The sequence below is a fragment of the Pholis gunnellus genome (genome assembly GCF_910591455.1).
Source record: "Pholis gunnellus genome assembly, chromosome: 9".
Classification (NCBI taxonomy): Eukaryota; Metazoa; Chordata; class Actinopteri; order Perciformes; family Pholidae; genus Pholis; species Pholis gunnellus.
This window is the reverse complement of record NC_136535.1, coordinates 23,183,483-23,207,250: the sequence shown is the minus strand read 5'-3', so window position 1 is coordinate 23,207,250 and position 23,768 is coordinate 23,183,483. Positions and strand designations below refer to the sequence as shown.

The 23,768-nt window shown below is 40.9% G+C and overlaps 2 protein-coding genes across 3 annotated transcripts; one reads left to right on the top strand and one right to left on the bottom strand.

The window, feature by feature from the left end:
* Positions 1–4,890: 4,890 nt before the first annotated feature.
* Positions 4,891–6,189, top strand: LOC306701075 (uncharacterized protein). The gene is made up of 2 exons (XM_079166310.1): positions 4,891–4,999; positions 5,648–6,189. The coding sequence occupies exon 2, from the start codon at positions 5,704–5,706 to the stop codon at positions 6,037–6,039; it is 336 nt and encodes a 111-aa protein (XP_079022436.1). The 5' UTR covers positions 4,891–4,999; positions 5,648–5,703; the 3' UTR covers positions 6,040–6,189.
* Positions 6,190–6,192: 3 nt separating this feature from the next.
* LOC306701071 (TRPM8 channel-associated factor homolog) lies at positions 6,193–17,981 on the bottom strand. 2 transcript variants are annotated; one of them, XM_079166305.1, is made up of 12 exons: positions 17,862–17,981; positions 16,007–16,730; positions 15,171–15,387; positions 14,791–15,076; positions 13,558–13,850; positions 12,458–12,623; positions 12,157–12,251; positions 11,679–11,889; positions 10,624–10,860; positions 9,692–9,915; positions 9,445–9,558; positions 6,193–8,504 (listed from the first exon to the last, which is right to left on the bottom strand). In XM_079166305.1, the coding sequence occupies exons 2-12, from the start codon at positions 16,648–16,650 to the stop codon at positions 8,250–8,252; spliced, it is 2,742 nt and encodes a 913-aa protein (XP_079022431.1). In that variant the 5' UTR covers positions 16,651–16,730; positions 17,862–17,981; the 3' UTR covers positions 6,193–8,249. The 2 variants fall into 2 exon arrangements, with proteins under 2 accessions (XP_079022431.1, XP_079022432.1); XM_079166306.1 differs by having other exon boundaries at positions 10,624–10,764.
* Positions 17,982–23,768: the final 5,787 nt, after the last annotated feature.

Sequence of the window (23,768 nt, the reverse complement as noted above, 5' to 3'; positions counted from 1 at the left end):
ATTGTCAAGTTATCTCTATTCAAACATGCATGAGAGTGAACTTTATCTTATCTTCTACTCAGATCACATCACTTGTCTACCTGAAAGTAGCTCCCTCACCAACTTGATTAATCAAACCTGCTCCTGCACCTCATTTGACTGATTACAGACACGCTATAACCCATTTTCATACGTGGGAATAAAAAACTAATGTATATGCACGAGAATGTGGTCTTTGTCACAAATTTCCCTTGATCTTAGATTGTTCTCATCCTGCCTGTCTGATTATCTAACTCCTGGTGTTTCAGGTCCTGTCACTCACACTCTATCATAACTCACTCCCTTCACCTATTCTTCCACGCCCAACTCACCTGCAGCAATTTCCCTCTGTCAGATTGTCTCGTGTGTTACTGCCAAGCTCTCCGGCGTTATCCTCCTTCCAATATCTGATCTGTCTGTTCCGAACCTGTCAGCCTGTTTTCAACCTTGGATTCTCTGCCTGCCCTTTTTTTTATTTATTTGCCTGATTGACCGATCTCCCGGTTTTTACCCTGCCTGAACATAAGTAAATCAAACTATACTTGTAACTGTTGGGACCATGTGCTTCTGACCATGTGCAAGAAGTTATCTCATGGTAAGGCTTATTTAGGGTGTCTGGGCTGAGATTTAGGTCATTGTGTTTATTATCTTGTTTGTGTTTTGCTTAAGTTACTGTATTGTTATAACTGTGACTATCATTGAAAAGAACAGAACCCCGGGTTCTTCGTGATAACTTAACAGTTTCCGTATTCCACTGCTGCATTGAGGTTTATGCCTTGCTTTGAGTGAAACTACCCCTCAAAGCGTGTGTGTTCACTAACACACACACACACACACACACACACACACACACACACACACACACACACACACACACACACACCATCGCACACCCACATACCCACACACAAACACCATCACACACACGCACACACACACGCACCTACCATCACACACACACGCACACACACACACACACATACCCACCCACCCACACACACACACACACACACGCACACACACACACACACACACACACACACACACACACACACACACACTTCGTTGATTCTAGATAGCGTGTTCATAAATGTATCGTATTTGTTGTTAGTTTAGATATTGAGTAGATCATTATTATTGGAACTTAATAAACTCTGTTATACTTTAAGGAGCAGCTGTCTGTGATTATTTTGTGCATGTGTATCCTGATAATAGCTGGATATGTGGTCTGTTGCTCGTAATCAACACCTTCACATTTCACTCTGAATGTGGAATAGTACTTTGACTCTTGACATTGTGAGTGAATACTAATTATGAGACTTAGATTATAGTTTGGTTATCGGTCCCTGTTCGCAGGCTGGTGCCCCGTTATTATTAACAATTGTTAATACTCTTCCTGCCATTAATAATTATATTGATGTCAATAATTTAGCTTTTCATATTTGCTGATAACTCAAACACGCTCCCAACATAAACTCTTTCTCAGTGTCGTGCTTTTGTGTTCTGGTGCCGAGTACTTGTAATCATTACAGTCTTTGTCAAGGATATATGTGTTTATGCTGGGACACCATTTGAAGAATATCTTTGTTTAATTTAACCATACGTGTATGTTGAGTTCCTGATTTGTTCTGTTTTGTATTAAAATAGCAAAAGAGGGGAAACATTTACATGTTTTTATTGTCAAGTTATCTCTATTCAAACATGCATAAGAGTGAACTTTATCTTATCTTCCAATCAGATCACATAACTTGTCTACCTGAAAGTAGCTCCCTCACCAACTTGATTAATCAAAGCTGCTCCTGCACCGCATTTCACTGATTACAGACACGCTATAACCCATAACCCATTTTCATACGTGGGAATAAAAAACTAATGTATCTGCATGAGACTGATGAACGTGCTGTTTCGTGAGAACAACGGTGTGCGGTACAGAGATAACATGTCGCTGCATGTAAATAACTTGTGTGAATTGGCATGAATTATCGACAGTAGCAGAGGGATTAATTCTGCATTACCAAAAGTTTGAATGAATTAGGTGTATTTGTTCAGAACATTTGTAATGTGCAGCAAGCACAGCTTTAGTCATTGCAGAATGTCCCTTTAGCCATTACCTGTGAACTTCATCGGATATCATCATAAAAAACATGAACCAAGACGTGTTTTTTTATTGTCTTTGTCACAAATTGCACTTGATCTTTGATTGTTCTCATCCTGCCTGTCTGATTATCTAACTCCTGGTGTTTCAGGTCCTGTCACTCACACCCTATCATAACTCATTCTCCTCACCTAGTCTTCCACGCCCAACTCACCTGCAGCAATTCCCCTCTGTCAGATTGTCTTGTGTGTTACTGCCAAGTTCTCCGGCGTTATCCTCCTTTCAATATCTGATCTGTCTGTTCCGACCCTGTCTGCCTGTTTTCGACCTTGGATTCTCTGCCTGCCCTTTTTTTGAATTGTTTGCCTGATTGACCCATCTCCCGGTTTTAACCCTGCCTGAACATAAGTAAATCAAACTATACTTGTAACTGTTGGGACCATGTGCTTCTGACCATGTGCTTTGAAACAAAGGGATCTGGCCTGCTTATTTTGCAGAGCAATCTGCAGCCTAATTGCAGTAGGTGATAAGAGCAAGCTCACATGGCCTGAGATGTGAAAAGCCATAAAACATCAACATTACCATCTAATTGGACGAAGGCCACAGACACCCCAGGACCCCTGTGGCTCTGCCACCAAACTACAAAACCCCCTGAGCACCCTCAACTCTTTGCCAGTCCATGCGATTCAATTCACAAGTAAGGAGGCAAGGACACAACCTTGCTGTTTTTAAAAGAAACCTAGGTCAGTTTTACATTCGCTGGACATATAGAGACTGTTTGTTACACACACACACACACACACACACACACACACACACACACACACACACACACACACACACACACATTCACACACACACACACACACACACACACACACACATTCACACACCCACACACACACCATCACACACACACACACACACACACACTCACACACACTTTGTTTGATGCTTCTAGATAGCGTGTCTTTGTCACAAATTTCACTTGATCTTTGATTGTTCTCATCCTGCCTGTCTGATTATCTAACTCCTGGTGTTTCAGGTCCTGTCACTCACACTCTATCATAACTCGTTCCCCTCACCTAGTCTTCCACGCCCAACTCACCTGCAGCAATTTCCCTCTGTCAGATTGTCTTGTGTGTTGCTGCCAAGCTCTCCGGCGTTATCCTCCTTTCAATATCTGATCTGTCTGTTCCGAACCTGTCTGCCTGTTTTCGACCTTGGATTCTCTGCCTGCCCTTTTTTTGAATTGTTTGCCTGATTGACCGATCTCCCGGTTTTGACCCTGCCTGAACATAAGTAAATCAAACTATACTTGTTACTGATGGGACCATGTGCTTCTGACCATGTGCTTTGAAACAAAGAGATCTGGCCTGCTTATGTTGCAGAGCAATCTGCAGCCTGATTGCAGTAGGTGATAAGAGCAAGCTCACATGGCCTTAGATGTGAAAAGCCATAAAACATCAACATTACCATCTAATTGGACGAGGGCCACAGACACCCCAGGACCCCTGTGGCTCTGCCACCAAACTACAAAACACCTGAGCACCCTCAACTCTTTGCCAATCCATGCGATTCAAATCGCAAGTAAGGAGGCAAGGACACAACGTTTCTGTTTTTAAAAGAAACCTAGGTCAGTTTTACATTCGCTGGACATAGAGAGACTGTTTGTTTTGTTTTTGTTCCGCATCCTTAAAGGAGAAGGACAATTTGCCTGCAGAAGTGAAGGAAATGGATTCTTCAGAGAAAGAGAAGGACAGATTCTCCTTCTAACCAAGTCGACTTTGTGCCAGCCGTAAGGACGAGAATTCCCTTACTGAGCCGAAGAAATTCTCCACCACAGAGAGAATTTATGGCGCGGCACGGAGCTCGAGATACTGGATTCAACCGAGGAACTCGAAGGACCATCGGCCACTAAAAGTATCACCACTAGAAGTTATCTCATTGTAAGGCTTATTTAGGGTGTCTGGCTGAGATTTAGGTCATTGTGTTTATTATCTTATTTGTGTTTTGCTTAAGTAAGTTACTGTATTGTTATAACTGTGACTATCTGTACTGAGTTCTGCGTGATAAGTGTTTGTCATTCACAAATCAATAAAGTCAAAAAAGAGTCAAAGTTGTCTTTGTCTGTTTATTCGCTTGCGAGGGGAGACTTCACCACAGTCACACAGTCAGTGTCTGTGCTGGAATCTACCACGGAGTTCAACATTCAACATCAATATCTACATAGAGGTTTACGCCCAAAATCTTGAACACACACAAGCTGTCTGATTCTGGATTTATTCATGCAGACAAGTCTCAAGTGAGTTATTTGTGAAAACAAGGTTCCTGTTTCAAACTGTCTGTCTAAGAAGCAGTGTCTGGATGGTTAAAGAAAACAGGAACTAGGTTTTATGCGCTGACCTGTGTCTGCAGGGCCTGCCTTTACTGTTCCATGATACTAATATATATATATTACCATTACATAAGTTAACGGTTTCCGTATTCCACTGCTGCAGTGAGGTTTCTGCCTTGCTTTGAGTGAAACTACCCCTCCCTTTTCTTGTTTCATCCTCTTTCACTAACACACACACACACACGCACACACCCATACACACCCATACCCACACATACACACACACGCAACCCCTGCAGTTCGTCTACAGAGCCAACAGGTCTGTAGACGACGCAGTCAACATGGCCCTTCATTTCGACCTCCAGCATCTGGACTCTCCAGGAACCTACGCCAGGATCCTGTTAGTGGACTTCAGCTCTGCTTTCAACACCATCATCCCGTGTCTGTTGCATAACAAGCTCTCTCAGCTGCACGTGCCCGACTTCACCTGCAAGTGGATCACAGATTTCCTGTCTGATAGGAAGCAACACGTGACGCTGGGAAAACAGGTATCAGCCTCCTGGACCATCAACACCGGTTCCCCCCAAGGCTGCGTTTGATTAACTTGATTCATTAATTGGAATGATTACACGTGCTAAAACACATTTTCATACGTGGGAATAAAAAACTAATATGTATGCAAATAACTTGTACATATGATGAATCGTCTTCTGCAACAAGCCAGATGTGCCAAAAACAATTTGGAACTCATTTTCATTATGTGGTCATGTCCACTGATCACAATATTCTGGCAACGACAAGAAAACCATTTATTTATCCTGAAACACATATATGCTTCTTTAAAGGTTCACACAAATGTAAAAGCAGCAACAATCAATAAGAAAGTGATGATTGTTGTGGCAGTTTATCACATTCTTTAATTAATTAATTAGAATGGATACAAACAACCATTATCTTGAAGATTGCAGCTGCTGTAGCCTTGGATTTTGACCTTATTCACTAATTGTGCCTCCAGTTTATAATTTAACAAGTTTAGAGAATATTTTGGGTGAACCTGGTAGAATGACAATAATGAAGCTACTAGACACATCTTGGTCTTTCTCTCTCTTCCTCTGCATGCTATCAAGCCACCTTTACAATACATAACTTTATTTCTTGCGTAACTTCCTGTAATCCTCCACTCCTCTCTCTTACAGTCCCGAGCCGCAATGCCACTTTCACCCTCACCAACGTGGTTCCTCAGAACCCCAAAATGAACCAGAACGCCTGGAGGATCCACGAGTCCAAGCTCACTGAACTTTTCCGGGACAAGTGCTCCAAGGCCTTCGTGCTGGTTGGCGCCGTTCCCTCTGCAGACAACTGGATTGTGAAGAACAATGTGAAGCGCGTCAACATCCCAGACTACCTGTGGAACGCCTACTGCTGCGTGGACAACAACGGCAGACCCGTTCAGAGTGGCGCTGCCACAGCGAGGAACACGGAGGACAACTGGGTGGAGAAGCTCTCACTGGATGAACTGGGAGAATTCCTCCAGCAGTTCTCCGATCAGCCAGTAGGGGAGCTGTTTTACAACAACTGCAGGGCGTAAGAGATAATAAAGGATGACGTAAAAGATCATTTCACACTGTTCCCGCTATGGTGCATGTTAATATTTAACAGCCTTAAGACTAATACATTCCTTATTATTCTTCTCATTCAACCACAAATAGATGAATACAAATAAATAGAGGGACACAATGACTGTTTATTTGTCTTTTTTATTGACAGCAAAGGAAAAACATAGCAAGTGTGTCTTAGGAACACAGCCTGAATCACTAACTGTCATTTACATGAATATATTGTTTGATTAAATGAATGACAGAAATTAATTTTGTGTCTTGTCAAAAAGATGAACCAACCCTTCAGGTTTAATGAAAATAGCACCCAAGAACCCAAGAAGCAATTACAGGCATTTATGTTCAAGTATATATATAGAGTAACTTTAAACACCTTGAGAGCAAATGATCAATGAAAAAACTTACTGAATCACAAGAAATATATCTGTAAAACTATTAAAAGTAATATGACTCTGAAAGAAATTGTACTTTTAAATTAGAATATGCCTTTTTACTTATGCTTCTCCTGATGTTATTATGATTTCAGAAAAACATTTATTGCTGGTTTAAGCAACATTAATATATTTAGAATGTGTGGAATGTGAAGGGAGTCGATCATAGTGATGAACCCAAAGGGAACAACTCTGCTGTGAGTGTTTCAGTTCATAGTTTTGATTTTACAGCCCAACCAGCAGTATTATACTGATTTTAGCAATGTTGGGCCGACAGGGCCTGCAAAGCCTTCTCTGCTGGCCTAAACAGAATCACAAAGTTATAGCTATTTTATAATTTAATAATTTTTCTGAAATACACTACACGTATTATAATTTATAAAAGTGTTTTTCCCATTATCTTATTTTCTCATTGCACAGCTACTGTCTTCCTCAGTTGCTCTGCTTCTAGTGCAGCTTGTTTTAAGTAGAGCTTTCATCCAATCAGATTTCACCTCTGTGTCTCTAGGCAAGAAGAGAGGCAGACTCGCAAGTGAATCCCTTTGCAGTTTAAGTGAATGGGGACGATATTGTTGATTGTCATAGTCTTCAACCAATCAGATCTTTAGTTTGACATGTTGGGCGTATTCTTTGATGTGCCAGAGCTGCTAGCTGGCCCAGCCATACGTGATTGGTCAGTGGGCTAGCGTGACAATCCCAATATCTGCTGCATCTGTGGAGCGGACATTTTCAGCCCTCAGACGCATTAAAACGTATTCAAGAAATACAACTGGGGAGGCTCGACTGTCTTCACTGGTGTCCATGAATCGAGAAGGACTTCTTACTGGAACTAAAACGCACGGATGTACTGAACAACTGTGAGATTAAACTCTTAATTAACAAAGAAAGGAGGAACAGCAGCTAAATAGTGAACAGCAGCTCTGGTAAGTTAAATGCGTTTGTTTTTGCAGTAGCTTTAATATGCTTGTTTATATATTATTATTTGCATGAAGATGGATTTTTGTTTGGTTTAATATGTGATAGGAACCATTGTTATGTCCAATGTTGCTCTGGGGACATATTTAGTCGGTGCCAGTGTTACCAACTTGGCGACTCTCTCACTAAATCTGGCGACTTTCCAAACCCTCATGGCGACTTTTTTTGTCGAAAGCTACTAGTGACAAATCTAGTGACTTTTTTAGTGTTATTGGAGACTTTTGTAGTGTTATTGGAGACTTTTGTAGTGTTATTGGAGACTTTTGTAGTGTTTAGACTCTGACGTTAAAGCACGTCCATTCTGCACTGTTGTGAACGAGCAGCGGGAGCTGCCGTGAGCCCTTCCGCCGCCCCAAAGCACACACAGGTGCCTCCTCAGCAGAGAGGAGACGCACTCTATCGATAGGTGTTGGCTATATTTTGACACAAAACAAATAATAACCGTAGCTGTGTTTCAGCTGCAGGACAGCAGTGAAGGCCCAGGTATAAAATGCAAGGGCCGCCACTGGATTTTAGCTGCACATTCTGAGGGAATCACCATCTTTAGAGCCTTCATGAACAGACCTAGACCTGTAATGTGAATCTTTTTAGTTGGTTATAAAGAGTATTACTATTCTTTTGTGTAATACAATATTAAAAAATAAGCCCAGTTATAGAAATGTATTCCCATTTACAAACCACCACCCACCTATCTGCAATTTTAATCAGCTGCAGTCTGAAAGATTGGCAGCGACTCTTTCATATGATGACACGTAACACCTCACTGATGTGTCAGTTCAGTTAAGTGGCGCCTCATACTCGACCATGGGGTGGTCGTACCAGGGATCCAGCTCGGAGAGTTTCTCCTCGGTAGCTGTGTTTATGGGCCAGCTCCAGGCCCTAAAGAATTCACACAGGTTCCTCTCCACAGTCTGGGAGAAAGTCACAGCATACAGGTTCATCTTTCCCTCGTTGTCACTGGGAAAGTCGGTCATCTTGTGGTAGGCAGCAAACACCTTCTTAAAGGCATCCCAGCCAAACTGTTCCTGGAGCTGCATGGAAGGAGACAGAGGTTGAGGGAAAACACAGTGGGTTGGTGGCAGAATGAAAGTTTATGAGCGAGTTAACAAATGAACTGCAGTGAAGACCTGAGAGGCTATTTTAGCCGCACGACAACGGGGCTGTAATGTCACTCAGTCCATCAATCCATCAAGATAGTTCAGAGGGAAATATCTCAACATTTATCGGATGGATAGCGATGATATTTGGTAAAGACATTCATGAACCCCTAGAGGATGAGTTATAACTTTTATCAATAATAACTACATTATAATTATGGCTTTTCAATGTGCAGCACTCTATCCAGCCGAGATTTAACTGTAGGATCTGAAGATGGGAGTTGAAGACCCTTTTGACAGAGATCTTAACGAGATGTTCAACGGTCAGCCTTACTACCAGTTTACATTTGAATTAAATCAGTTTACCATTTATAATTAAAATCTAAACGTTGACATGAAAAGTGTTCCTATATGACAAGATTGTGCGATCAACTGTACTTTAAGCATATTGACATGAACATGCAAACAATGTAAACAATATCTCATACGCAACTAAATTCAGCCATAAAACTAACAACTGCTCAGGCCGACAAAGTGCAGCTGAAGCTGACACATTACACCAAAAACTGGTAAAGGTCACCTGAGCTTGATGAGGTGCAGGTAATACTGAGGAGTATTGTGCACAGTACAGAGGGTAAACCGCTGCGAATTGGTGAAGTTGTCAAACTAAACTTGCATTTTCTTTAACCCAAAATTATCTCCCCATTACTCACCAAAACAGTTACATTTTCTATTCCATCTACAGCCTCATAGGGGCAGCGGCGTGACTACAGACTTAAAGCCTTACTTGCATTTCCTGGGTTTCGATGCTGGATAAATGGGGACCCAAGCATAGCTTCTCTACGGAATTTAAAACACAGCAATTCTCTTTCACCTGCATGTATGTCTCCAGAGCTACCCACAAGTTCCAGTCGCTGAGCTTCTTGCCCTCTTCAACAAACTTGTCAACAGATTTCTTCCGATTTGTTAAGGTCAGAGATGAATGGACCTACGTTGAAGGAACCATAAAATCAAGATGTTAACCAAGGGGAAATAACCGGACTGAGATGTCCGGTTATGAAAATGTGATCACAGAAAATACAAATAAAATGTGTGTCCAAGATAAAAGTGTTTTATTCCACCTCTGCCCTGTTGAGCCCCAGCACCTCTTCATGCACATACACTGACCACAGGTTGCATGTGCTCTCTGTGGTGTGTGGTGGGAACTCCCAGCAGCTTCTCTGTTGGTTGTGTCCCAGTTCATGAATTTCTCCCCACAGGCCTTTGGTCCTTGCCTCACCTGGTTTGACCAGCTCAGCTGCGATAGATGAGTTCATCATTATAGGATACCCTGCGTGCATCCAACCTGGACGGAGAGACGTTAGAAACACAAACACGTGTTTGACTTTTCAATAGCAATTAATAGAGATTGTCTTCGGGACATGGTCTCCGGAGTCGTACGCAGAGCTGGTTTCCGCCCTATTTGGCTACTTTTGATTACGTTTGGGCTGGGAAACATAGCGTCGGGCGGGTCGATGAAATATGGGCTGCTTTGGACGATAATTGGTGGGGTTTTTGAAAATATTGTGATAACAACATTGCTAAGCAAACACAGATACAAAATTCAGTGAACTCATGTTAATATTAAATTACTAGATATTTGCTGCGGCGCCTGGCTGTAAAAACTGTGGTCGCTTTGATCTCGTGGGGTTATAGTTGCCCCATGTGTGCATGACATCAGAGTCGGGATCCATTCCAACACAAAACTAACCAGTATGTATTGCGCAACGACCAATGATTCTGCACAGGCCTGGCTCATCCCAAACACACCGACTAATAGTCTGCCGTTGCTAACTTGTGTTGCGTTGTCGCTGTGTCCCTCGCTTTCATACGACACTACTCGACCACCGTAGATCTGGGACTAAGACAGAAGAATTTTTTTGTTTAAATTGTATTTATTTTTAAGCAGTTTTAAGAATTTAAATAATGCAAACACCATACTTATTTTACAGCACATGCTGCGAAGACATCCTTTGATTGAACATGTGAGTATGCGACGGCAAAACACACTTACCAGCCGAGATCTGCACATCTGCTACAATGCGTTCTTTGCGGGTAAATCTGTGCGGTATGACAGACAGATCTGCGACGCCTTTCATGATGTCATTCCAAAGTGCTTCCACCCCCTTAAGGCCCTCCAGGTCTCGAACAACGTCTGTTGGCACAGTGAGGATGATGTTGTCAAACTCCAGCTCTGCCCACGGTGAAGGAGATTTGCGCAGCCACGACCAATGAGCTGCTGTCGTCACGCCTGAAACAAACAAAGGGACGAGGTTGGAGTGCAATCAAAACAAAGCTTTGAATTATAGTATTTTTTGTCAAAAGCACCATTGTAGGCAGACTGTAAATACAGCATGACGTCCTCATGCCAACAACTGCATGTTTCAAAGAAAACATTGCTTTTTTTACTCAATGGGTTTACATGAATACAACATACTCATAAAAGAAGTAAAGCAGTGGGGTTGTGTTTATTAAGTCATTGGAGATAATGTGTAGTTGTATTAAATATCAAGAAAGACCACATACGGTGGGCAGAAGAGGAGGTTGATGGGTCCAAAAAACAAACACAGGACTTTCAACCACGAGACGGGCACTCGGCACTGCGTCCGTGACGGTTTTGTTGCCTCAACTTAACTTTCGTTTTGTTGTATAATGTCACCTGGTAAAAAAGTTCTATAATAAAAATGGTCCATTCGTGTCCCTGAACACGAAACCAATACATACTCGGGTTTAACATTTCCATTTGTTTGAATGCTGATTAATGTACATTGTCCCTTTTTAAAAATACAAATTTAATGAAATCAAATTCACATAACTTATTCAAATAATAAAACATGATTTGTTGAAAGCTACCTGAAAAAGAAAAGTGTAAACTGAGTTGAGTCAGTCAACAAGTGCTCAACAGCCCTCTGGGCCCCTAACAGGTTATTGAAAGAAAAAAAGAAGAAGAAGTAAACTAGACCAGAAACTTTCTTTTCAGGCAGCAAATGTTCATACTGCTGCACGATGTGATCTAGATTTTCCTTACAGTCCTTTGTGGAGCATGAACAGACAGTGACACACACTCACCTGACTTGTAATAAGGAGCAGGTACAGCCATCTGCACTATGACCTCTGCCCCCTCCACCTTTGTGTTGGGTGGAGCCAACAGGTAGATAAGTCCCCCCCACAGGTTGCACACCTGCACCTTCTCTGAGGTAACAGGAAATTGCTCATGAACATGAGGTGCTCTCCTCAACTCTTCGGCATTCAGGTAGTCTGTTTGACAACCGACCTGGATCTGAGGGAGACATGGATATGTGTTACTTCTTGAAAAAACAGCAAGAAAAGTTAGATTTTGTAGGAGATGCATGTAAGTCAATGGATATAAAACAAGCCAGAATAGCATGAATAAATTGAGGCATAAAATTATATTAATAGAGGTGAAATGTACAAGATACGTTTATGATTTGGGGCTTTATTGACAAAACAGACCTGACTTAGAGGTATAAATTAACAGAACACTGACAAAAACACAACAAGCGCAGTATCAAATTGTGTACCGTACCTTCCAGTTCTTGTTGGCAAGGTTTGCTGGTACGATCATCTCAGTCCTCATACCAGGAAAGAGGTACAGGCCTGTACTGATCCAAGTCTCCTCTCCTGGCACACACAAAGGTTAGCAAAAAGGTCACAAGAGAAATTTAGCGGCCTTCATGTGAATGCAATGTAATACCACCCACACACACACACACACACACACACACACACACTACTGAAACATATTAAATTGTACAGAGACAAATTACAGGTCGGCATGTTGATCTCACAATCACTTAACACATTTTTTCACAACAGTGAGTTCTGACCTGCTGTGTTAGCATTAATCATGATCCTTTGGTTTCCCACTGTTGGCATCAAAGGCTTGAGGAAGGGCAGAAGGGCATCAGGATCTGGGGACACCCGATATACCGTTGCCCCTAAATTGATAAGTAGATGGTCTTTGGGTGTCTTCACAGGGTTCTTCTCACTCACCTTGAAATAAAGTGAACATGAGTAATCTTAAAACACAACCTGATTGGTTGATAGCCAACAAGTTTCCAGTGAGGGCAACAATATGAATGAATAGGCCTAGCTTAGTGATGACAACAAAGGGCATTCGTAGTTGCAAAACACTTTTGAATGTGAAAAGTACAGTATGTTTAAAGGTGCAAGATCCAAGATTGGGAGCATTTCAATTGCCTCTCAACAGCTCTCTAAATTCATATCTGAGTCCTTTGAAATTAGGCGGGAGAGGCTGTGTTTGTTTGAGGGTGAATATAAGGGAGACAGGAGTGTGGATGCTAATGTCAGACAGACTGGCATGCCCAGATTTATTGTACTGGGAGGTGGAGGCTGGGAATTCAGACCATCACCAAATAATGTCAGTGTCAGTGTGAATAATGTGATTCTAGTGTAGAGTTGATGAAGGTGCGATAGGTAGCGTATGTAGCCGGCTAACTTCTGTACAAACTCAACAGACTAAACAGACAGAGGTGAGATTTTGCAGTAACAACTAAAACGAGCAGTTGACTACAACTTTGCCCGGCTCATTTTCAAGTGTAGCATTTAAAGTATCGAGGAATTAGCAAACTAGCTAGCAGATAGCGGGCTAGTTAGCTAGCATCCTAATTCCACCATGCTACTCTGGCTACAGAAAATGAGCCGTCCCACGGTACCTCCGCCCCTCTCCCCGCTGCTCAAGCTAATTTCCCTCTTAATCAAATAACCATGGAAAAACATTTAAGGTCTACTACTATTACCAGTTTGGTGGTAGTTGTGGCCGATATACTGTTACTAATGTTTTGAGATTACAAATGTTTTATGATATGTTTGACTCTCTCTAAATATCAGATTTACCATAAAAAGGGACTAAATTCATGACACTTTATATATTCAATCATAGACTCTAAAGTCATTCATGACCCACCTGTGGCATGCCGTTGGACTTCAATATGTCAGTAAGGACGGACAGCACCTGTGTGTAGGAGCTGCTGCCATAAGCCTTCATTCTCAAGTAGTTGGTGCAATCCACGCCCAGTTTCTTAAAGTGTTTCTCCTCAAGTTTTTCACCCTGGAGAAAATGACCAGCAAGGAGACGTAGAAGAGAGAGGAAGTGGTTGGTGTCTTTCTTGGCCTCTGTAGGCACAGGGACCTTGTAGGAGCTTTCACTGATGGTTGCCGGCAACAGGCTCAAGCCCATTTTGTTCAGGATCTTGTTTCCTGAAACACAGTTAAAACAAATATCACCTGATCTACTGGTCCCCCAACATTTAAAAAACTCCACAATAGCCTAGGTGGTGTCTAAGTGCTCTTATGTCTATACTCTTCTATTTTTGATGAAGGTGTGTTAGATGTATGGTATAACGCAGTAGCCTGTTGATAAGTAACCACAATAATCACTTAGGCTTAGGGTTATAGTTGAGGTGTCGAAGAGCAGAGATCTTTAGGGGTCCAAAATGTTTCCAGTCCCAAATAGCCCCTATGGAAAACTACCTACGTACTTACACAGACCTGATCCGAATAAACCAGGAAGATAATTAGACCCAATCCAAAATACAGACCCTGAGAAACAGCTACACTGGCGACAGCATGATGTGCTATCAATGAACAAAAGAGTTGCTGTGAATCAAATTCCTAAAAGTAAATCAGATCTGTTCTGATCAACTCAGATATTGGACATATTGACACACAGATGCAAGATCCATGGCAGTAAAACGAGACCTTTCCCAGCCAAATTTAGCTTAGCATAATTTGAGACCAGTCCGACTTGGGTCTCGGGTCAAGTCTCAGTGTCTGGTCCACTCTTTGGTCTTTGTGCTTTTTGCTATGGTCTCATATATGTGTGTGTCTGTGCTCCCTTGCTTGTTCTGTCATTCCCAACTTGCCCTCATGGTGTCATCGGTGTTCTCCGAAACCTGACTGACTTTCTCACTTTCTCACTTTCTCCATTTCGAACCCCACCGCTGTCATTTCTGCTGTACTTTGACACTGAAAATAAATAGTATTTAGCGCTGTGGAAAGCATTATGTGGGGCTGAATTTACATGTGCCTGATAAGTGTCAGTACAGTACGATATCACATGGATATGATGAGCAATCCTATATCACCAGGTGTCTAAATGGGAACCACAGAATAAAACTTTAGTGGTGCATTATCATACCTGAGAAATCCGTCATCGGGTTTTGCCCATGGCGAGACTGTGCCCAGTACCAGGCATGTCCACCAATCAACAGGCCGCCTCCTTCTGCCACAAAGTCTTGGATTTCCTCCACACGATCATCGCTGTACGCTTTACAAACAAATACACTCAGGTCTTTCCTGAACTCCGTCTCCTCATACTTTAACCCTGACTCGCTGAGAAGTTGTCGCTTTGGCTCAACACCAACAACCCCCTTCCGGCCTTGGTCCAGCCAACCGATGGCATTCTTCCAAAATGAAGCCAGTTTCTGTAATGAAAAGAGTTAGAAAGAGTTTTTGCTATGTGCTCAATTTAACTTACAAAGAACGATTTCTGTTCAAATAAAGAAATGTAAACAGCACTTTTGTGACAAGAGGATATTCATGTGTGATCACGATGACTCGTCCCTTCCCATAGTAGGTTCCTGCCAGGAATGCTCGCCCATCCTCAGTGGTACCAATGGGGAATGCTAACGGGCCGTGGACCAGAGCCTCAGAAGCTAAAATACCATGGCGGATGTCAAACTCTGAAACCCCCTGGAGTAAGAACTCTAGGTCATCGACAAAATCCTTACCGGCCCTGTATTAGGGAAAACAGGTGGGAGATAGCGAGACACAGAAGTTGACGGGTGGACCAGGAGAAGAAGACGTCCATCATCCTCGTGCCCTGTACCAGTATTATTACATAATTTTTTCAGTAATAATAAACTTTATTTATATAGGACTTTTCAAAGCTACGGTTGCAAAATGCTTGACAAGATATTAAACAATTTTAAATAGTTTAAAAGTTATACAACATTGAGTAAAGAAGCAACATATGAGAAAAGAAATGCTCAATGAATTAGCCTAATCACAGGAACAAATGTCAGTGAGATGATCTAGATTTGTTTGCTGCATCAAGCAGAATTTCAACAAAGAAAATCTTGTAAAATGTTCTTAAGTAAGTAAACCTACAAAGGTTATGTATAATAAATGAAATGTGTCGTATTATGCTCCTGCCGTGGATTAAGGGTTGGAATATTACAACCTGCTCATTAGACAAAGCAATGCAATGTATTTTAAATGACAATTAAACAATGTAAATTGCTTCAGTGATCGAGCTGTATAATTTGGTATTAATGATGAGGGCCACACATGGAGCAAATTTTAGATCAACAGAAAAGTCCCACATTTGAAATAGAAGAGGAGTATACACCTACCGTAAAGCCATCCAGGAGTATGGGATCTGTGGGGGGACAGGCAGGATCTCTTTCTTCCCATAATGCTTAGTAAAGTAGATCCCAGCCACAGCGGACACTTTGTTCCCTGGAAAATGTAGAATTGTGTTCTCCTTAGGGTGCACATTAGACCAGTTCCATGCCTGCCCTCCTATCAGCACTCCTCCTCCAGCTTTCAGAAAAGCCACCAGGTCCTTCACGTCTGCACCGATGCTGTAGGCGTCCGTCACGTACACACCAACCTTCCGGTTGTCACTGAAGGCCCCAACAACTGTGACTTGGAAGTTGGATTTGCTGAGGTTATCAGCGACTCCCTTGATGTGTTTGTGGACCCCCACAGACAGGTTGTTAGATCCATCTCCTCTCAGCCAGGTCAGAGCGTTCGCTGTCAGAGCAGGAAAGTCATACATGTAGCTCTCATGACCCAGGACCACAATCCTCCCACGGCCGTACAGAGAGGCTGCCATCAGGACCTGGCCTTTGCTGTTCATTGCTAAAGGAAAAGCATGGTCACCAATCAGCACCAGGTTACTGGGAACACTGGGGCCACGGAGGTCCAGCTCTCCAATGCCTCTCATCAGGGACTTGTAGGACTGAGTGGGTCGGGTGGACATGGTGGGAAGCATCGATGAGCTGAAGGTTGGATGAAGAGGGTGGAATAATGTTGAGTCAGAGATAAGTTGTCTTGGTGGATTGTCAGGCTGTCCTGTGGGAAAAGAAAGAGCATTGCCATCAGCTTGAGCGATGTTGCATGACTTGTCGACAGTAGCACAGGGGTTGATTCTGCATTATGTCATGTGTAGGAATTAAAAACAAATATGTATGTGGATGAGAGTGATAAAGAAGGACAGCGGTGTGCAGAACAGGGATAACATGTTGCTGCATGCAATTACTCAGTACATTTGTTTTGTGCAGCAAACACAGCTTGAGTCATTTTATTGTGACATATTGTACATATTTGGCCAATAGAATGTCCCTTTGGAAACCATTTATTTATTCAAAATCAGATATGCTTCTTTTATTATGAAAGCGGCAACACTCAGTAAGATAAGTGATGACTTATGTATATATATGACCAGTTTCTTATGAATGATAAGATCACAACGTATATTAAACATAGCTGGGAACAGGGCTAGATGACCAGATTTGGAGCAATAACGTATATGCCAAAATAATTACTACTTACTTAATTTTCAACCTTACATGTTTGGTTAGATTTACATCCACGTGTTGGCAATGTGGTATGATACATTATTATCAATTCTTCCCTACAAAAAGTTATTTTATTTTATTTATCTATTTATTTGTCTTTGACAAGGATATACTGTATGTGTTTATGCTGGGACGACATACCAAGAGTATCTTTGTTGTTTAATTTGACAATATGTGTATGTTGATTTCCTAAAGCACAGCTTTAGTTATTATATTGTGACATATTGCACATATTTTGCCTTTAGAATGTCCCTTTGTTTTACATTTTTACAGATTTTAAATAACATCCCATTACAAGTCCTCAATTTGAACAGAATACTACTATTAAACAAAGCCTGACTGCGGGCAGCGATGAAGAAAACATGTATTTATTCTCAAACACCTATAAAATATGCTTCTTTTATTATGAAAGCAGCAAAACTCAATAAGAGAGTGATGACGTGATGAAGTAGGCAACGATAAGAAAACCATTTATTTATTTATTCTCAAACACCTATCAAGTATGTTTCTTTAAAGGTTCACACAAATGTATGTTTTTATTGTCAAGTTATCTCAATTCAAACATGCAAAAGATTGAAATTCATCACGATCAAAACAAAATTAATGGTTTTCAACAAACACTTACCTCAAACTGCTCCCTGGATGAATCAGAACTCCAATTGGTGAATTCTTATTAGTTCCTGGGTATTTGGCTAGACAGTTCTTTCACCTTTAACATGCACATAAACTCACTGCTTTCCAAAGTCAGATCAAGAATTGGTTACTGTACCGTAGCAAAGCCTCCTTTATCCCCTCTAACAGTCCTTCCCATCTTAGACTGTGGTGATGTAATCTACAGGTCCGCCTCCAAAAATCTTAACAATAAACTATATGTCATCTACCAAACCACCATCCGCTTTGCGACCAGTGCTCCTTTTAACATTCATAACTGTAGCCTGTACTCTCTAGTCAAATGGCCATCACTCCATACCCATTGGCGTTGTAGAAATATGCTAAAATATATAGAGGCATTGAACTTATAAGAAGTATGTATGTGCTCAATTGCAATAGTGTTGTGTGGTCATTGAGCAAAGGTTTCAAGCGCAAGTTGTGTTGTGAAACAGATAAGTCCATTTAATATTGTGTAGCAACAAATGGGTGCAGGACCGACACCTTGAGAATTCTCTCAGCTGGCAGAACTCCCACAGGAGGAAGACTTCCACACACACAGGGGCCTCTACCCTGGCGTGTGTGTGTGCGAAGATGATGCGTCCCTGTGCAGGACAAGGTCAAATCCTCATCGGAGAGGATAAAGAAAGAGGGAAATGTTAGAACAGGGCTCACAACCACCGAGACGAGAGATACGTATTCTGAGCCCTGACTTTGTGTCTGATGCCAGGGATACTTAATCTTTGATGGTGTTCTGTGAAACCATAGATCTATGCATTATATGTTCTGATGCTTGACTTAATAAATTGTTAATACTTTTAGACCGTCTGTCATCTGTTGTTCATCAAAGTAATTCCAATTCAAACGATCTGCGCGGGGTCCTTCTGAAGGTGTAGTCTTTTGGAGTCAGATTATACAGTGGGCTCTTTGCCCGAGGTGGAATCCCCAACAGCGTTAAAATGGTAATGGATCCAAAACAGTGTATTCTTGGTGTTAGCTCCTTATCTGGTCAAAAGGCCAAATTGCTACGTATCATGCTTTATGCTGCACGCCTTTCAATCTTACATGTTTGGTTAGATGTACATCCACCTACGTTGGAAATGTGGTATGATAAATTATTATCAATTCTTCCTTACAATAGGTTATTTTATTTATCTCTTTTTTTTGTCTTTATCAAGGATATATGTGTTTATGCTGGGACAACATTTCAAGAATATCTTTGTTTTATCATTTGACCATATATGTATGTTGATTTCTTGATATGTTGTATATAAAATAAAGTTAAAGCTAAACAATATATGTAATTATATTGTGACATATATTGCCAATAGAATGTCCATTGTCAGTTGTTCAGTAGATATAAAAAACATGAACGAAAACCTTTACAGAACATCCCATTACAAGTCCTTCATTGGAGCAGAATACAAATATTAAAAGTAATCTGACTGCGAGCAACAACAAGAATTTTTTCACATTTTTTCTAAAACACCTATCAAGTGTGCTTCTTTACAGGTTCACGTAAATGTACGTGTTTTTATGGTCAAGTTATTTTTATTCAAACATGCAAAAGAGTGAACTTTATCTTTCCTTCCAGTCAGATCACCTCACTTGTCTACCTGAAAGTAGGTCCCTCCCCAACTTGATTAATCAAACCTACTCCTGCACCTCATTGTAATGATTACAGACGTGCTATAGCACATTCTCATCTGAGGAACGAAAAACAACTATGTATGTGGGTGAGAGTGATGAAGGTTATCTGCTTCCTGAGGACAACGGTGTGCAGTACAGGGATAAAATGTTGCTGCATGCAAATAACTTGTGGCATGAATTATCGACAGTAGCACAGGGATTCATTCTGCTTTACCAAATAAAACAAGTTTGAATAAATTAGGTGTATTTACTCAGAACATTTGCATTGTTCAGCAAGCACAGCTTAAGTCATTATACTGCGCATATTCTGCTACAGGGAGAACATGCAAACTCCACACAGAAGGACCGCCAGGGGTCGGGGATCGAACCCGGTCCCCTCTTGCTGTGAGGTGACAGTGCTAGCCACTACACCACCGTGCAGCTTCTATAAAAGTTTACACAAATATACATGTTTTTATTCTTGATAGTTTCATTATGAAAGCAGCAACACTCAATAAGAAAGTGATGACTGTTATGGTAATTTATCATGTTGTTCTTTTAGATGTAACTTAACCCTGAACATACTGTATGCAGGCAGCACCATCCAAAGTGTTATCTTATCAAAGATTTCATATCTGACTTGCTGTCGTGTCATCCTGACCTCATCACAGAATATCTTTGTAGTTTAATTTGACCATAACTGTATGTTGATTTCCTGATTTGTTCTGTTTCATTGTTAAAAAGGAAAGTGAGGAAAAATGTAAATTTTTATTGTAAATGTATCTCTAGTCAAACATGCAAAAGAATGAATTGTATCTTATCTTCCACTCAGAACACCTCACTTGTCTACCTATATTCCTCATTGGAATGTTAACAAACATGCTATAACACATTGTAATTTGTAGGAATGAAAATCAGATATGTGGGCGGGGAGTGATAAAGAACGTTGTCTGTTTCCTCAGGACAACGGTGTGCAGTACAGGGATAACATGTTGCTGCATGCAAATAACTTGTGTGGTGTGGCATTAAATTGTCGACAGTAGCACAGGGATTAATTCTGCATTATCAAATAAAACAAGTGCCCGGCTTCAGATCCACCTTCAAGACAAACAGTCCTGTAGACCTTTTACAAAAACAACAACGTAAATATTCTAAATGTATTTCCTGTTGCAATGAAGAAAACAGGGACCTGAGCTGTTGCCCCAGAAACAACATGGCAATGAAAAGGTATATATACACCTGATAAATATGTGTGATTGGTGACATCTAGTCTTTTTTTTTCTCAATGACTATGACAAAATCGTGTGTTCTGGAATTTCGTCAGAGCAACCATTGGGCAGCTACAGTGTTGGAGGCTGCAGACAGATGAATATCTGGACTCTTATCTCAGTCTTAAATCACGTAGAGTGGTTAATATGTGGACATTTGCACATACTTTATTACTAATTGGCAAGTCTGTTTTATTTCTAGATTCAGTCGTTTTACAAAAACAAAAGGGAATTGCTTATAATCATTTTTCATGTTTTATTTACTTGTGATCATAAAATTAATATTTTTGCCTTGAAATTACTCCCTCATCTGCGTCCACTAAATACTTTATGATCACAAGCTTGTTATTACAAGCATTATCATTACTACTTGATCTCATGTAAATGTTCACCTATTGCTTGGATTTAGTTTACATTTGTGCCAATAGTGCAACTGATATCAAAGCAATATGAATATCAAAATATGTACTATATATATACAGTATATATACTGCAGGGCACTTAAAGAGTGGAGGGAATGTATATTTGTAGACTACTAGTGCAGACCGGACCAAATATAACAGCCATGAATAGTTGCACCACACACAAAAGTCTTGGCTTCTCACAGTCAGAAACACCAGTGAGATGCATTCTGGTTCACAGGAAAAAACATAACATAAATCAACATAACTGTTGGAGCCTGTAATGGTAAAAATATGTATTAGCATCATGGAAAGTTTTTATAGAACATAGTGTGACATCGTAGTATGATAGAGAAGTAAAAACAGGCCCTGCAAAGACACAGATGTCAGCATGTTTTTATCATGAACACATGTTCACATACTGTTTTGTTTCTCGGAAGGGTAATTTGAAACAGGAACAGTTTCTCAGAAAGGCAGTTTAAATCAGGAACATGGAAACCACAACCGACTCACAGTTGAGCGTACACTGTAAGACATTTCAAGTCAGTTAAACTTGCAAATTAAAGTTCACCTGCTGCCTTGAAAATGCATGTTAACTCAACTTGAAGACTGCCTTTGATTCAACTTTGAAATTAAAGTTCATTAAGTTGATTTAACTGCAATGTTCTAGTTGTCAGAGTTGATTTAACTTGTTGTCACTTGTTATTTGATCTTGGTACAGCGAGTTAAAACAAAGAGTTTGTTAGGATTCCCGTCTGTGTGCTCCTCTGTTGTTTTCCCCTGTCTGTTATTGTTATGTAGGGCCATGTGCTTATGTTTTGTTTTTATGTCAGCCAGTTTTCACCCTTGTGTTCCGCCCACAACCACGCCCCTCGCCGCAGCTGTAACTCATTCCGGTGATCGCCACCTGCTGTGGTTAAATACCACGGCGTTTCTCCGACGCGGCGTCAGTCCGTCCAGTTACCAGTCTGGTCACGTAAGTCGGAACTCCGTGTCATTGCATTTCGTAAATCCACCTTTGTTTGCTGTTTCCTCTGCCGCTCAGGGCCGTAGACCTGTGCTCGTTCCTTCACTGTGTCGGACCCCAGGCCCCCACACAGTTGTGCCGTCCTGGCCGTGAGAGAGAGCGGTTGAGTTGCCCTCCTGTCTCCGAAGACTGCCCTTACCGGCGTCGGTCGAGTTGCCCTCCCGACTCCGGTGGAGAAGGAGTGACCTTTTTTCCACCAGACACTTAGCCGCGTTTAGTTTGTTTTTCCTTCTGCAGCTCTAAATAAAGTCCTTTGCTGGATATAACCTGCTGTGTGGCGTGCATTTGGGTCCACCTCGACATCATCACATAACAGAGTTGTTTTACATTATCAGGTCAATAAAACGTTCCTTACCTAGTCAAACAAACACGCATTTCTGCGTTATTGTAGCTCACAGTTTCAAGTTAAGATAACTTAACCACGTGTATACAACTTGCCATTTCGAGTTAAGAGGATTTAAATTCCAAATTGGTTTCAACTTACATTTGAAAGTTAACTTGACTGATTAAAAAAAACGAAATCACCCATAATTCTTACTTCTGATAAAGAAATATAGCATTTATTTGAAGATAAGATACAAAAGCTTTAACATTGGGTCCAACCAGCACCCCCAACTATAAGCGCTCCAAACAGCTATAGATTAATTAGGATCTTTAGATATGAAAAGTATTGAATTATGGTACCCAAAATACACAAAAGAGAAAATATTTTAAAATGTTATACTTTTGTACAGGTGCTACACATTTTTGTACACTGAGGCTGTTTCGGGTCAAATTTGACCTTTAGGGAGGATAAAGAAACAAGGGAAATGTTAGAACAGGGCTCACAACCACCGAGACGAGAGATACGTATTCTGAGCCCTGACTTTGTGTCTGATGCCAGGGATACTTAATCTTTGATGGTGTTCTGTGAAACCATAGATCTATGCATTATATGTTCTGGTGCTTGACTTAATAAATTGTTAATACTTTTAGACCGTCTGTCGTCTATCAAAGTAATTCTAATTCAAACGATCTGCGCGGGGTCCTTCTGAAGGTGTAGTCTTTTGGAGTCAGATTATACAGTGGGCTCTTTGCCCGAGGTGGAATCCCCAACATAGATGTTGAATTAATATTGATAATCATGATTTCTTATGATATAGCAGTGAGGACAGCGTTTAATGGTTGCAATGATTAAACATGGTTATATTATAAATTCCAACAGTTCCAGAATGTTCATGCCATTTTCAAATTCATTACAATATATTCAAGTCATTGTGGCTTTTATGTTTTTATGTCTTATGTAAAACAGGACATGATAATGTGTAATAGTAGATGTGTTGTATAACTTAATGTTGTAAAACTTAAAAAAACACTCTCCCTGCTCTCTGAAACATTTATTAAGGATTAATCATACATTTATTATGACACATAGGCTATTTAGACATTCTAAATAGATCTGTATTTTAAAATTTGGTATAGACACTTACTATGAGGGAATTCTTGGTCCGGGTCAAACCATACTGTGAAGGCATTCAATATGAACAGTATGTACGGGTTAAGAAAGATTTTAAGTACTA

Bases quoted from the DNA above. Each gene is read 5' to 3' on its own strand.
- LOC306701075 (XM_079166310.1), top strand. From the start codon at position 5,704: ATGAACCAGAACGCCTGGAGGATCCACGAGTCCAAGCTCACTGAACTT.
- LOC306701071 (XM_079166305.1), bottom strand. From the start codon at position 16,650: ATGCTTCCCACCATGTCCACCCGACCCACTCAGTCCTACAAGTCCCTG. The intron at 12,252-12,457 runs GTCAGAACTCAC...TGTGTGTGCCAG, and splicing joins GATTAATGCTAACACAGCAG to GAGAGGAGACTTGGATCAGT. The intron at 10,861-11,678 runs GTGAGTGTGTGT...TGTTTGTTTCAG, and splicing joins TGCTCCTTATTACAAGTCAG to GCGTGACGACAGCAGCTCAT.